The sequence below is a fragment of the Chrysoperla carnea genome, chromosome 1, assembly GCF_905475395.1.
Source record: "Chrysoperla carnea chromosome 1, inChrCarn1.1, whole genome shotgun sequence".
NCBI lineage: Eukaryota > Metazoa > Arthropoda > Insecta > Neuroptera > Chrysopidae > Chrysoperla > Chrysoperla carnea.
In genome coordinates, this window is record NC_058337.1 from 120,020,563 (window position 1) to 120,036,050 (window position 15,488).

Here is a 15,488-nt window from a genome sequence, read left to right on the forward strand (position 1 = left end):
AGCAACAAAAACATTATATCATTGAGTTGACCTTGAACTTGAAATGAAATACATACACTAACAAACCAAACTGACTGACTACAACATCTGGGACTAGGGATGTATAAATGGTTTGATAGTATACCATGTATAGAATATACCATCATACCATCAACCATCTCGTTTGGTAGGTAGTTAGATATGTTCTATGTTCGTTTCGTATGTTCACGTTCGGGTCGATCAACACACACAATCACGATATATACGACGACAACACATCATCGTGTACGGTTTGCTCTGTTTATTTTTTACAATGTTGGTATAGCTTATATGTTCTTTTTGTAGCTTAAAGTAAACTACACTATTTTACATTTAATCTGAAGTAAACAGTGATAGTGTTATTACATTGTAATAGCTCTATCACTGTTTACTTATACTTATGGTAGTACATCGAAGCAGAAAAGAACAAACTGTTTACGTATTTCATGGTTCGATTATATAGACATATTGAATACGGCAAGTCGATTGTAAGAAAGTGTTGTTAAATCCAATCTCTTCAACATGTAAAAAACACGAGACAGTGGAACCACTTTAAGACAATTTCTTCTTTGAATGAAAAAAAATTGATATAAACATTGGTATTATAACAAAGTATATTAAATTTAGTGCCAAGTTTGTAACGTTTAGAAATATTGATGCTACAAACAAAATTTTTGTGCTCATAAAATCACTTGAATTAATCTATTTCAGTTTTTTCGGAACTCTAATAGAAAAAGAGATCTAGCTGATATTGATATAGCGTCATAATTGGAAAGTTTAAATGTAAGAATGGTTTCTTATAAAAATGTTGAAAAATGACAACTTTTGTTTGAAACATTTTTTGGTAAAATAGCTTCAAAAAGTCTATTGATTAGATTTTTTACTAAACCCATCCGATAATATTAAGGGTGTGTTTCCTTCCGTCAATTTTCGGAAGGAAAGAGAGGTATATTTTATTATTTACGAAAATGAATTGGATATTCAACAATTCTTAAAGCCAAGGTCGTTGAAGTCGAATAACGGCTCTTAGGATCATTTTTCATCATTTTTTTTTTGTAAACAATTGTCAAAATTTTGTTTTATTATTTTAATAATATTAATTACAAGCTATGAGATTTTTTTTTAAATTTTTGTATTAATTAACAAAAAACTTGATAAGACTTTATTTTGAATTTTCCAAACCTCCAAATGTATCAGTTACATTAAAATGCAATTGAGTTTTAGGGTTCCGTGCCCGCAAGGTAATCAACGAAACTGTATTACTAAGATTCCGTAATTCGTCCGTCCTTCTGCCTGTCAGCGGGCTATATTTCATAAACGCAATAGTATCGTGTTTATTAATATTCCCGCTAAAACAAAAGAAGGGTTCCGTACTCGTTTTTGAATCCTTTACAAAAAGAATTTAATAAAAAGTACATAGTATGTATCTTGTACGTTGGTATAGAACCTTTCATATGCGAGTCCACCGCGCACTTGACTATTTTTTTATTTCTCAATGATTAATGATGAGCCATATCTATGAGCCACAGATGAGTAATCTCTTATCAAGCTATTTACAAGGTTTTAATATCAGACCATTTTTTTTAATCAAACCACCGTGAGCAATAAAGAATATGATTGACATATTTTTACGGTGTGTGGTTTAACCACAGTATTGACAAGTTTCAGATACAACTAACTGACCTACGCCAGGCATGGGCAAACGTGGCTTAGAGAAGACACTCATATTTCTGTATCTAAAATACGAGTAAGACAGTGACAACCTAACCAATGACAACCAAAAACAGACAGATACGGGTAAAACAAAGAGACAACATTTTTTTTCTACTTATCTCATTACTATAAGAGAAACTGAGATAGGTAGGCGAGTCGTATACCCGTCTCGCTTCCTCCTCTATGAGCAAGGCGGACTTGGATAAAGAGACACACAATCAAATTTATGGCACCAAATAAAGTTATAACAATGGTAACTTCGACTTAAAATAACTCGCAATGCCTGACCTACGCAATATTACAAATTTTCCTTGAATAAAAGTTAAAAATAATTTCCTTAGAATAACTAAAGATACTAAATTCCAACGTTTTATTATTACAAATAAAATAAATCCAAAAGATTTTCAATTTAATACATACACGCATTGATAAGAATAGTTTTTGTTGCCAATAATAAAAAATATTAAATACGCAATAAATTAATTAATTCGGAATTAATAATTAATAAATAATAGCAATAAAATAAAATGATTTGTTTTATTAGTTAGCATAGAATGACGTGACAAATTGTTTTGTTGTTTTGCTAAATATAAAAATTAAAATAACAAACAAACAAATAACAGTTAGCAGCAGCACAAATGTTTAAAAAGGAATTTATGATTCAAGGATTTATAATTATTTATTTATTTTAAAATGTGTACGTTTTATTTGCAATCGAATCACAATTCACAACAAGGATATCTACAATATATATAAACAATACAGTTAAACTTGGTTCTATTCATTCGCAAAATATATTTTGATTTGATATTTGTTTCCGGTACAGGCCCCTTTCTGACGCTAATACACACACCTCTTCATCATATTAATTAAGGTGGTAACGATATGCAAAAGTTTCAAGATGACTGAATTTAAGATTTTTCTTATTGATGTGAAACATTTTTAGTGGCGGGTTAGACCGACTGTTTTCATGGAGATGCTTTCACTACTCATGAAAATAATTTTATAGACAAATATAGATCAACGTTTGCTATAATGTCAATGTTTTTAAGTTTTTTTTTTTTAACTTCATGTGGTATAATATTCACAAAAACGAATGCTTATTATTCTTCTCACAAGCAGTATGTTAGGAATGTTCTTTATAACTAGAAAATCTGAAAATCGAAACAATGGAGATAAAACTATTAGCTGACCAGTCAATCTGTCAGTTTTTCGATGTTTTACGATTTTTAAATTTGTATTTAGGTTAGAATAAAGTACTTTTGGGACCTGCGACCGGTTGTAATTTACAGAGTGTTTTAGAGCGAGCCTGAATAAACTCACAAATTTATTCAACGCTAATTCGTTTGAAAGGTAATTTAATGAGGAGTGTTCTTTACTTTGTTTCAAGTTTAGGGTTCCGTACAACTAAAAATGGGCGATTATCCTCAAAATCGGTTCAGTTTGGTAAATTTTTCTTGCTAATAAAGGTATAAGTGATGCGAAATTTTTATGGTAAAAGGAAGAGGTTTTATTTTAGTTATTTATTATTGCATATAAATTTTCATAATTTTTAATTTTTATTAAATATCATTCTGTAAAACGTGACTCTGATTTTCTTTTCCTACATAGATTAATTTTGAAAGGTATCTTCAAAGGCTATTACTATATTCTATCAATTTTAAGAATCAAAGAAGAATTTTCAATAAAAAAAGAAGGAATATTAAAATTATAAAGACGCCTACGTTATACCAAGTCAAGTAAGTTTACCCCAAACCCTTGTTTTAATTCGAAAAAAAAGCCAAAGCTGCATTATAACAAAATAAACAAAGTTCTTTATATTTTTACATTTATAAATAAACAAATCGAAATGTTTACAGAAATAAACACGCAAACAAATGGATTCTAGAAATTTTGAATATAAATAGTAAAAAAAAAAACCAAAACATATTGTTGAATGAATAATAAAATTGTTGTTATTGCGTCGAAGCCAAACTTGTATATAACGAAGATAACCGAATTAAAAAGCAGACTTCGAAACTACCTATACTTTATTAATAGAATGGTGTACTCCTGTATGTTCCTGAATATGTACTAACTAGGGAACAGGATAATATCCCGAGTTAACAACACAAAACAAATTCATTCACAATGTTTAAAGTTTATTTATCTCTTTCTCTCCTGTATGTTCCTTCATTCTGGTTGACTTTAGTAAGGGATTAGTGTGTTGTTAATGAAGGGAAGGGGTTAGTAGTTTCTCATCTTTGTGTTTCTGGTACGCTGATAAACGAAAGGGTTTTTTTTATTGAAAATTATATTTCAATTGTGTTATTCATTAATGAAGAATTGAAATATTTTTTCCACCTGGAGTTCAAATTGGTTTTTGTATCCCGCTGACTTGTAATACAGGATGAGTAAGCTGATATGAATCTACATTTCAAGTTCAAAAGAATACGCTAAAAATTATGAATTTTAAAATTCGACAATTTCTTTGTTTGCCGTACTTTCATATCAAACCGGAATGGCTACATTTTATTTCGGGAATTGTTATTGAAATTTAAATATACCGATTCAATCCTTGCGGAATTCCGTAGTGCAGTTCCATGGCTAAAAACAGGCTAAGAAATAGTAAATAAGTGAGTAATTTGCTTGCTTTTGAACAAAATTATATCTTAATATTATTTATCTAGTCTGTTTTTTCCTAAGCGGTACATTTTTAGACCGTGAGTATATTTTCCCTTATAAGCCAGCTTGAGTTTTAAAATGACGGGTAAATCTTGGAACTTGCAAAAGGCATAAAGAAGACCTCGCGTGGGCAGGAAAAATAAGCTAGAGAAATAATATATTTATTTAGGTGAGAAGTAAACCAAATACGGGCAGGCGGTGGATTAGCAAATACAAAAATAATATCAAATTTAAAAAAACCTTCGACATAAAATTAGGTTTCATAGATTCGTTTATGGCACTGAAGCTCCTAAATAGTTATAACATAGCAAAAAACACTCTCGATCAAATTACCTTTCAAACAAAACAAAAATCAAAACCGGGTCATCCGTTTGGAACCTAAGATGCCACAGACAGACACGCAGTTACACGACATGATTCAAAAAACGATTTAACAACCTTTTTTGTCAACCGTCTCGATATCAGAAATTTTTTTTAGTTGTACAACAGAATTTTATCGAAATTGAAAATAAAACAAGTGAAAACAAACAATTGACTGAGTTAATTGTTGAAATACCATGTATAATCAGTGTTGATTTCTTTATCACATTACATATACCAACATGTGACACATACATAACTGATAACCAAGTATAGTACATATTATAAAATTTCCGCCCTAATTGTCGCCCTCACGGGTAAACAGTGATGTTTACGAAAAAATGTTTCAAACTAAAGTTGTTTAATTTTTTGTAAGGAACATTTTTTACATTTAAACTTTTATTCTATCTCTAACGGTTTACAAGATGGGTACTACGGACCCATGATCCAATTGACCCATGTTGCTCATTTACGAACTTGACCTCACTTTTTACGTCCTAAGCACGCTGTAAAAATTTCAACTTGATATCTCTTTTCGTTTTTGAGTAATCGTGACCACAGACGGACGGACGGGCGGACGGACAACCGGAAATGGATTAATTAGGTGATTTTATGAACACCTATACCAATTTTTTTTTTGTAGCATCAATATTTTTAGGCGTTACAAACTTGGGACTAAACTTATAATACTATGTATATTTCATATATACATGGTATAATTACAAACTTGGGACTAAACTTATAATACTATGTATATTTCATATATACATGGTATAATGAAAGTATTTTAGAGGGTTCATCTTATTCGGAATGCACTCTATAATAATTATACAGAGAACAATTAAAACATAATCTCAAAGAACGTAATTCAAAAATAAATAAATATTAAAAAAACGATAAAAAAGATTCTTGAGAAATCAATGAACAATTAAATTGTTTTATGTTGTTCTTACAAGTTAATCCCCCTTATTTTATCAAATTAGCCTGGATTTGTTATTATTCAGGATTAAATATTTTTCAAATCGGTCAAGTGTGGTTTTAGATTCCGTAAACACAAACTTAGCACAAAGGATTTGTGTTAAAAAAAATTAAAAATAAGTTAAACTCGATCTTCACAGAGAAATTTTGAGTATTTCCTTTGGAATTCCTTTGGAAAGGTTTACAGGGCAGTCGTTTTTCAATAACTAATCAAGCAGTAATCAATTTCGTTTTGCATTAACTAATCAAGCAGTAATCAATTAACCGAGTGGATTTTTGTGTTTTTTGAGTATTACCCTATTTATTACAAAAGAAGGCACGAAAACAAAAACATTTTAAAATCAGAAAAAATCACAAAAAGTTTTCCTGCGATTTCAATAAAATTATTGTCTAAGAACCCAAAAATTTTATTTTTTGGTACTTTAATTTTTATAATAATTCTCGGCCAATCTTATAACCCCATAAGTCTCGGTTGCATAAACCTGTAATGTTGCATAAACAGTGGCATACACTGTTTATGCCTGTGAAATGAAATTTTAGAAAAAAAGTAAGCATATATTCCGAGGTCGTTCAATAACATCTAGTTTGCTCAGCAATTGCAATGCTATAGTGATAATTTCATGGAGAAATTTTTTGATTAAAACATGATGTAGTCTGAAGGATCACGAAAAAAACTGATAGTGCATTGATCCGTTTCTGATATGTGCGAATGAACCTCTTAATAATCGCATTAAAACTTACATTAAACATCATTTCATATTCTGATATAAGGCATCCTTGACTGGGAATAAAATAATTCATTTCAACACAAATCTAAAAATATATTTTTGAACAAAATATATTTGCTTATTATTTTAAATGAATTTTCATTCGAATAAAGAGTATAATAATTTTCTCTGAGTAGTTAAAAAATGATAATAATACTTTTTTAAGTTATTTATACATAATTTTTTTTTTTAAAGAAATAAATTTAAAATGTAAGTAGTCTTAATTCTATAAAAAATTAAAACACGTGACTTTAACCAGTAATGAATTTAAGATAAACATAATACAATTATTATAATGCCTGATCTACATATGATAAAAGATATTTTTATTTTTATTTTGAAATGTTTATTATTGTTAAAACACAACCACTTAATAAAAATTAAAAAAAAAAATAATAGTCTTCATAAAATACACTAAAGATTATTTCGGCAAAACGAAAAAACCTAAGACTATTTCATAATTGGACACATTATGCCTTGTTTTTTTGAAATATCGTTCAAAATCCCCGTTGAGTTTGAGATTTTTCCCATTTTCAACAACATCATACAAGTGCGTCGACGAAATTTATTTTATAAAGTACGCATAGTGCCAATTAATTCAGCTTATGTTAATTATTTGAAATCAATGTTCAAAAATAAAATTAATCTCTTATTGTTAGATATACTAAGTTTAGTCCCAAGTATGTAACGCTTAAAAATAGTGCCGCTTCGAACAAAATTTTGGTATAGATGTTCATAAAATCACCTATTTAGTCCATTTCCAGTTGTCCGTCTATCAAGCTGAAGTTTTTATAGCGTGCTTAGGACGTAAAAAGTGAGGCAAGTACGTAAATGAGCAACATAGGTCTTGGGTCTGTAGGACACATCGTCTAAAACGTTAGAGATAGAACAAAAGTTAAAGAGTAAAAAATGTTTCTTATAAAAAAATAAACAACTTTTGTTTGAAACATTTTTTCGTAAACGTCACTGTTTATCCGTGCGGGCGCAAATTAGCACAAAACTTTGGTGTCCATTTTCTCAAAAACTATAAAAGATAAAGAGTTAAAAACTATTTCAACTAGAGGCCATGGGAAACATTATCGAAAAAAAAAATTCTAGAAAATATTTTCGAAAATGTTTGAAATTTTCGAAAACTAAATAAATAGCGATCGAAAAGCCGTTTTCTAATTGCAATTCAACCCCTAATATAAACTTATTCTTTTGAGGAAACTTTGTAAGCCTTCATCATCTCTCGTGTTTTATGAAATTAAAATAAAATAATTAATTTTAAAGTGAAATTAATATTTATTTTAAATCAAATTTCCACAGCATTATCCCCAACAACTAACATATAAGACTAGTGACTTGTAAATCACGTGGTGACATGATCAGTCACAATAATTATAAAGTTACACTGTGTGTAACGATAAGACATACACATCAAATGACGTATTTTTTTTCCTGTCTTGTCTTTCCAAGAACAGTTGTAAATAATAAAATTCCAAGATAAAAGATTGTCGATTCTGCATGAATTATTATTTATTATTGTAATTATTAATAATAATAATGATGATAACAAAATGTCTCCTCAGCACAATATATTATTATTTCATTTGTAAAGAGTGGTGTTAGTGGTGTTCTGTTATTGTTTTGTGTTTAAATAGCTATGTGATAATTGGGATGACATAAATTATACATTTTTTTTTTCTAAGTATTAGACATCAACAAAATAAATCACGATTTAATGAGCATAACAATTAGTTCGATTGACATATTGTAAATACGTATTCCAATGAAAAGATACATTAGGGGTTGCATAAGTCAGAGTACGCAATTTTATTTTTGGTCTCTACAACTTGGGTTCTGTCTACTAGTCGTAAAACCGAAAATAGCAAAGTTATTACAGACAAATGAAACCAACAATTGCCTGAGTTAATTGTTGAAATACCATGTATAGACGGTGTTGATAACGGAATCGTTTGTTTAAGTGAAGAGAGATAGGCACTCTTAGATAGCCAGGCATGCATACATGTCACACATACAGAACTGATATTCCTATATAATATATACTATAATTTGCGCCCTGACAGTGATGTTTACGAAAAAATGTTTGAAACAAAAATTGTTTATTATTTTATAAGGAACATTTTTTACATTTAACTCTTTTTTATATCTCTAACGGTTTACAATATTGGTCTTACCGATCCAAGACCTAATTGACCTATGTTGATCATTTACGAACTCGATCTCACTTTTTACGTCCTGATCACGCTGTAAAAATTTCAGCTTGGCATCTTTAGCTTGATATCGAAAGACAACCACGAATGCACTAAATAGGCGATTTTATGTACACCTATACCAAAATTTTGTTCTTACTATCAATATTTTTAAGCGTTACAAACTTTGGACTAAACTTAGTATACTTTGATATATTTCATATATACATAGTATAAAAATAGATAGAAAATTGGTAGAAAATTTTCTTTTGGTGACTTCTTCTATCTTATTTCGATAAATTTATAGGAAGATACCAGGGAAACCCAGCTTTTTCACGTTTTTATGGCTTCGCACAACTGTATAGCCGTCTATATTTAGCTAGATGGTTGAAATAAATACTAGGTTGGAGTTAGTGTCAAGGAAATCTCTTTTTCTTACGAGTTTTACATTTATTCCTAACATCTGAGATTCCTCTCGATCAAAATTCTTATGTCGAGGCACAATATACCCATTTAAAAATAAAATTCTGGGAGGAGCAAAAACTGTACATTTGCCGAACTTCAAATTTTAATTAACATTTATTTTAGTCATTGTTTTGATTTATAACCGATAATTCTAACCGTTGCAAACTAACAACCAATTAACATATTCCTACATCCTTTAAAAATACAAGATAATAAAAATATCTACACACGTTTTTTCCCCCTTTTACAATAAAAGTGATTTCTAAATTAACGTTCAACAACATACAATCCCCTTTTTTCAAAAAAATACCATTGATTTTTAAAAATAAATTGCAATTGTACTAACTACGCCTATGGAATCAAATGACAAACCCTTCTCTCTTCAAATTACACATATTTTTTTTGTTTGTTATTTTTTGCTCCTTCTTTACTCCACACAGTGTAAATAAAGAAGGAGGGTACTATTATAGTGTAATAAGACTATCTCTTGTTAATAACACTTAATGTAAATAGTGTGTGTACACTGAAGTATAAAAAGAACATATCAACGAACAAACATACATATTTAGTAGGTTAAGCGATTTGTTTGGTGTGCGTGGAGTCATTTAAAAAAATAAAAATAAAAAAAAGAGAAAACTTTCTCAAACAAAAATATAAATAATAAAAAAACGTATGATTCATCGAATGTTATTAATTTTAATAATTTTTATTATTATAAAATAATCAAATGTATTAAAGTTAATAATCGATTTATTGAGTTCCCCTAAGAAGTGTCTTAAAAGGTCGAAGTTCAATCATAGTGTACTTTGTAATTTTAATACAATTTACGGGTCATTCTACGATAAGAGATACTTTTTTCATATAATAAAGCGCCACGATAAAAATTTAAAAAAGTCTTTTCTTTATTGGTTAAATTTAATAGTGCACTTAGCTCCTTAATGATTAGGTTTGGGATAAATGTTTATGAGGCACTTTTGGACTTTTAAAATTTTCAAAAGAATGCGCTCTTAAACTATGGCCATCGAGAGATGAGGACACCCTATATAAGATTTTTATTAGAAACAACTCATTTGTGCGCGAGTCTCTCGCCTGGATTCTTCAAAAACAACCAAAAATGACTGGCTATCTTACAGATACGAGCAAATTAATATGTAATTATTAATTTAACCCGTATTTATATATTATAACAAAATATATAAATATCACTTTTTTGGGAACGTCCTCAAGTATACTTATTTAAATTCATCCCTACATATTATACATGTGAAAGTAATGATGTTTGTTAGTTTGTTTGTTACGCTTTCACGCAAAAACTACCAAATGTATTTGAATGAAACTGTACAATAATATAGTTCACATATCAGAATAACACATGAGCTATAATTTATAAAGATATATAAGTAAAGAAGTTTTAATTTAATCTAACATTTTACTGCTTCATCTATGATCATCATTTTGAACCATAAATTAAAGATTTCTGTAAAAATTTAAAATAATAAATATAAAACAATTTATGGCCATGATATACTCAATGAATTATGACTATTTTACACTTTCAAAAATTGAAAACTGCATATATTTTAGTTGTGTAAAACAATCCCTTCGAGTGTTATGAAAGGGGGATAGGTGAGATCAAGAGAGGTGAAGGCTATAAAGCCGAGGTTTTTACTTTTAATCCCAGTGAAGCGGGCGGGTATCAAGCTAGTAATAAATAAACTTTAAATTGACAAACAGGAAAAAAAGAAGCTTTTTTATCTTTCTTATATACTGTACGTGATATTTATAAAGAATTAATGATGCTGGATGTTTGATTTGTCCGGTTTAATATAAAGCATTTAAACAAGCGTTGAACTTAAAATGATATTAATTTTTTTCGTATTAATTACAACTCTTTTTAATAAATGAATTAAAAAAATTAATTGTACATTTCTTGTTATTTACTCATTATTATAATCTCAACAATAATTTTTACTCTTGTAGACTGTACAAGAGATATACAACAAAGCCATCTCACACAAAAATGACAATAAAAACATAAATAAATAATTAATAAGTATAAAATATAAAAAAATGTAGAACAAAATGTCACTATAATTCATAACAAAAAAAAAATCTATATTTAAAAATAAAAATAGCATTAAGTTCTTTTTTTTTTTTATCAATTTGATATATTTTTATCCTTTGTAATTAATTACTAAAAACATTATTATTTTGATATTAAAAAAAAAAACGGTAGTTAGTCAAGTCAGTCATGTGCTTTTAGATAACACCCATTATGACTGACACATCATGAAGTAATAATTAAAACTAGTCTATGTTTTTAAATTGATATATTAAGGTGTAACCTTTATTTAATATGCATTTTTTTTATATTAAATGCGACGCATTTTATAGAGAAAAGAATCCCATAGTCTTTGTACATTTAGATTAGGTGCAAAACAGATACTTAAAATTTTTTTTTTTTTTTAATGCCATTATGTACTAAACATTCTTTGATTAGCGTGAAACTTTGTAATTTTTAAACAAATTCTCTTAAATGGGTGGAAAAAAATTGTAAAGAAAAGCGGTTTTCCAGATTAGAATAGTTAAAGTTACAATTGGACTTCAAGCACTGCGATTATACACTTTACTCTATCCATTTGAAATTTGAATATGATATAGGTATTCATATTCCTAACTGCCCTGGGTACTTTTATTTTTCGAAAATTGTGTTAATTTTTCCAATTTTCTTTTTTCACACCCAGGTACCGGGAAATAATAAACGTTATATAGGGCCGGTAAAAGCATACAAAAAAAAATTGTCAAATTTTCTTTAGTTTGAGCGTAAAGTGTTCTTTTTTCTTTCACCATTTCAATGGGAGGATATTTTTACCTATTCTGAAGCTATAGAACTTTTTCTTATTCCGCTGTAACTGGGTGTGAAAAATGAAAATTGGGAAAATGAACACGATTTTCGAAAAATAAAAGTACCCAGGGCAGGTAGAATATGAATACCTATAATATACCCCAATTTCAAATCGATAGAATAAAGGGTATAATTGTAGTGCTTGAATTGTAATTTTAATCATTCTTATCTGGAAAACCGCTTTTCTTTATTAATTTTTTTTCCACCAGAGAATATTTAAGAGAATTTAAAAATAAATTTCAGGCTAATCAAAGAATGCAAAATAAAAATTTGTACATAACAACCTTAAGGCTGTATTGTCTCACTATGGCGATAGGGTCAGAAAATTTGAAATTATTTTATCCTTATTAAGGATATCATAATACCTAACCGCTTTTTAAGGATATCATAATACTCTCTGATCCGAGATAATCTTAATTAAATTTCAGAGCATTAACACGGAGAGAAGCATTGAAGAAAAAGTCTTTTTTTTTAAATTCTAGAATAAAATTTCAAAAAACTAGTTTAAACATTGATTGATACAGTATAGATAAAATTACACATTATTTCACTACAAGGTTATATACTGTGCCTATAATCCCAAATTTTTTTACAATATTGCAGGAAGACAATAACCTTAAAATATATATAATTTAAAAAAAAAAATTGCGTGAAAGTCTATTATTCAATAAAAAAATTATCTAATATTATCGTAGATGCGTACCGGTATCGCGATATCGTGTTGTGTCAATAAAAGGTTCGAGTTTGCACGGGTCTACGGGGTTTTTTTACCCCAGCTTTTACAAATACTCGAGTGAGCCATAGAAAAAATTATTTTCTACCTTTGAGTACAATAAAAGCTTGTCCCTTAAAAAGTATTTTTTTATTAAAATTTTTTTATGTTTAATAAATACGACGCAATTTATTGGGATAATTGATTAATATTGTTGAAAGAAAAACAATCTCTAGACGTGGCCTTTGCATGTTTTAGATAAGGTGCAAAATTGTAAATATTATTATAGTCAAAGTTTAAAACATTGAAAAGAAATGCTTCAGTAATTTCCGTATATTTTTAAAGTATTTAAAGAATTATATCACAAAAATTTTAAAACTCGTAACGCTAGAATACCTTTTTACATAATTTTTCCATTGAAACTTTAGCTTTTATAATTTTTATCTATATGTCACTCGAGATTGAATTCGACAAAGAACTTGACATCAAGTACGTGAAAAATTATCAATTTTTTGATAATTTCACTCAGATATTCCTCAGCAAATTAATGTATTCGCCCTTGATTAACAACACACTAGAAATGTAGGCTAAATTTTGAGTCAAATTTGATACATATTAAAATCACCTAACAATTTGGAATAAGGGAGTCCACAAGTTTTAATAACTTGTAGCGAACAGCAAATAATAGCTAATTTAATAGAATTAGCCAGCAAAAATATAAATAATTAGAATTTCTACCAGTTTGTTTCCTGTATTTGTTGCTTAAACTGATAAGTATTCAGATAATTGTTATTATCTTTTAATCTGGATTTCCAAAAAATTATAATCAAAATATTTTAATATATCCATTCTTGGGAAACAAAATTTTGATTACCAATAAATCAATTTCCAAGAGCAGAGAACAGTAACATGTTAAATAAACAAACACCCGATTTTATATCCAAAGTAATTGAAAAAATGCTTTACTTGGTAAATAAATAATCCCAAAACTGCGGGCATGCTCAATCTCTGATACCAATATAAAAGGAAAAAAAAATAGTGTGTTTCGAGAAATTATTTTACAAAACATCCATAAGCACATACTATAATGGAAGTAAAAAAAAAAACCATGTACCAAAAAAATACGTGTAACATTAAAAACAAGTCCAATTTTTAACTGCATTGACGCAACACACATGTACAATGTATTTAAAAATTACGATGACTTAAGATTTAAAAAAATAAATAATTGAAAGTCATAAATTACGCAGTATTTTTTTTTTGTCAAGTGGTTTTATGATATTTTTCAAGTATCGCCAACAAAATGATAAAAAAATTTAAAGTTCATGTAGATAACAAAGCCGAAATATTAATTAACATTTACAACATGATTTTTTTTTTTTTTTTTGGCAAAACGATTATTTGAAGGTCATTAAATTAATTCTTGCGCAATAAAAATACAAAAAAAAACAATAACCTAACACTTTTAATTCATGCTAATAATGATGAGAAATTGATTTTTATAATATCAGCTGTTTCTTTTTTCTAGTCCTATGATGCAACATTATATTTATTGTAAATGAGTCATAGAATCAGGTGAGGTATAAAAATTTTCCAAAGCAATCTTTGTTAAACATGTGCTTATGAAAATTTTTGAAACTCAAGTATATAGGAAGTAAAATTTCACTTTTAGTACATTTACACGATCGTAAACCAGAAAACGGTCATTTAGTCATTACAAAACGAAAATCAAGTCAGAAAACAAAAGAAATATATCCATCTCTTTATCACACTTACATGTAAATACATATGATTTGAGTGAGAGGTTAAATGTTAAAATGATTATTCACTTACCTAACTCAATAGAATGTTCCGTTTCTTCCAAAATTCGTTCAACCATGATGAAAAATTATTTTAGATTAGAAAAAATTAGTTAAAAATCACACCCCGTTTTTAATACAAAAAAAATTAGGAAGACACAGTTTTTATTTAAACTGTGCTGAGATAGTAGTTAAAGTAGCGTTTAAGCTACCTATTCCGGATGACACTCAAAAAATATAATTACAAAAATAACAACTTAAATATCACACTCAAAAATAAAATCCCGTATACCGTTGAATAAGTTACAAACAGGATAATATTATTTGTTTGTTTTGTAGAAAAAACCAATTTGGAAGAATTTATTGAGAGGAAAACTTTGCAAACAATGCTATGGCTCCATGTCATACACACGTCTTTCCAACACGATGTTAAAATTCCGACTGTATAAACTTATCACATACATATAGTGATGCAGCTGCTTTAGTCTACAGCCGGCACATACACACATACATCCATAATGCTAGGTCACATGGTATATACACGTATATCAACCATCTTGTTCAAACGGCTATACTTGTCACGGAAATTCACTCAGTTTATGTAGAATGATTCATTGTATTTTACAATATATTCATGTACTAAGAATCAATATTACATTGTATATATTTTTATGCAATGCAATGGCTAATTATTTCTATTTACTAATTATATTTTTTTATTTTTCAAAGCAAACTTAATTATAATTTATAAAACACAGTTATGATTTTAAATAAAACATGAAATGTAATTTAAGCTAAGAGAATATAAATGTTTACATACTATGTTAATATTGATATCAATTAAAAAAAGTGACTTGATTTTTCATCTTTAAATTTTGTGTCTATTCCTTACAAAATGAGTTAGAAATTATG

The 15,488-nt window shown here is 28.2% G+C and overlaps 1 protein-coding gene across 2 annotated transcripts in view; it reads right to left on the minus strand.

Moving 5' to 3' along the window:
* The window catches only part of LOC123290604 (MAP kinase-interacting serine/threonine-protein kinase 1-like), a 59,105-nt gene extending 44,082 nt beyond the window's left edge, over window positions 1-15,023 (minus strand). Inside the window, exon 1 of one of the 2 annotated variants that reach the window (XM_044870858.1) lies at window positions 14,611-15,023. In XM_044870858.1, coding sequence (XP_044726793.1) covers window positions 14,611-14,656 — 46 coding nt within the window. In that variant the 5' untranslated portion in view covers window positions 14,657-15,023. The remainder of the gene's footprint in view (window positions 1-14,610) is intronic. The other variant, XM_044870857.1, reaches the window with a different exon arrangement.
* Window positions 15,024-15,488: the final 465 nt, after the last annotated feature.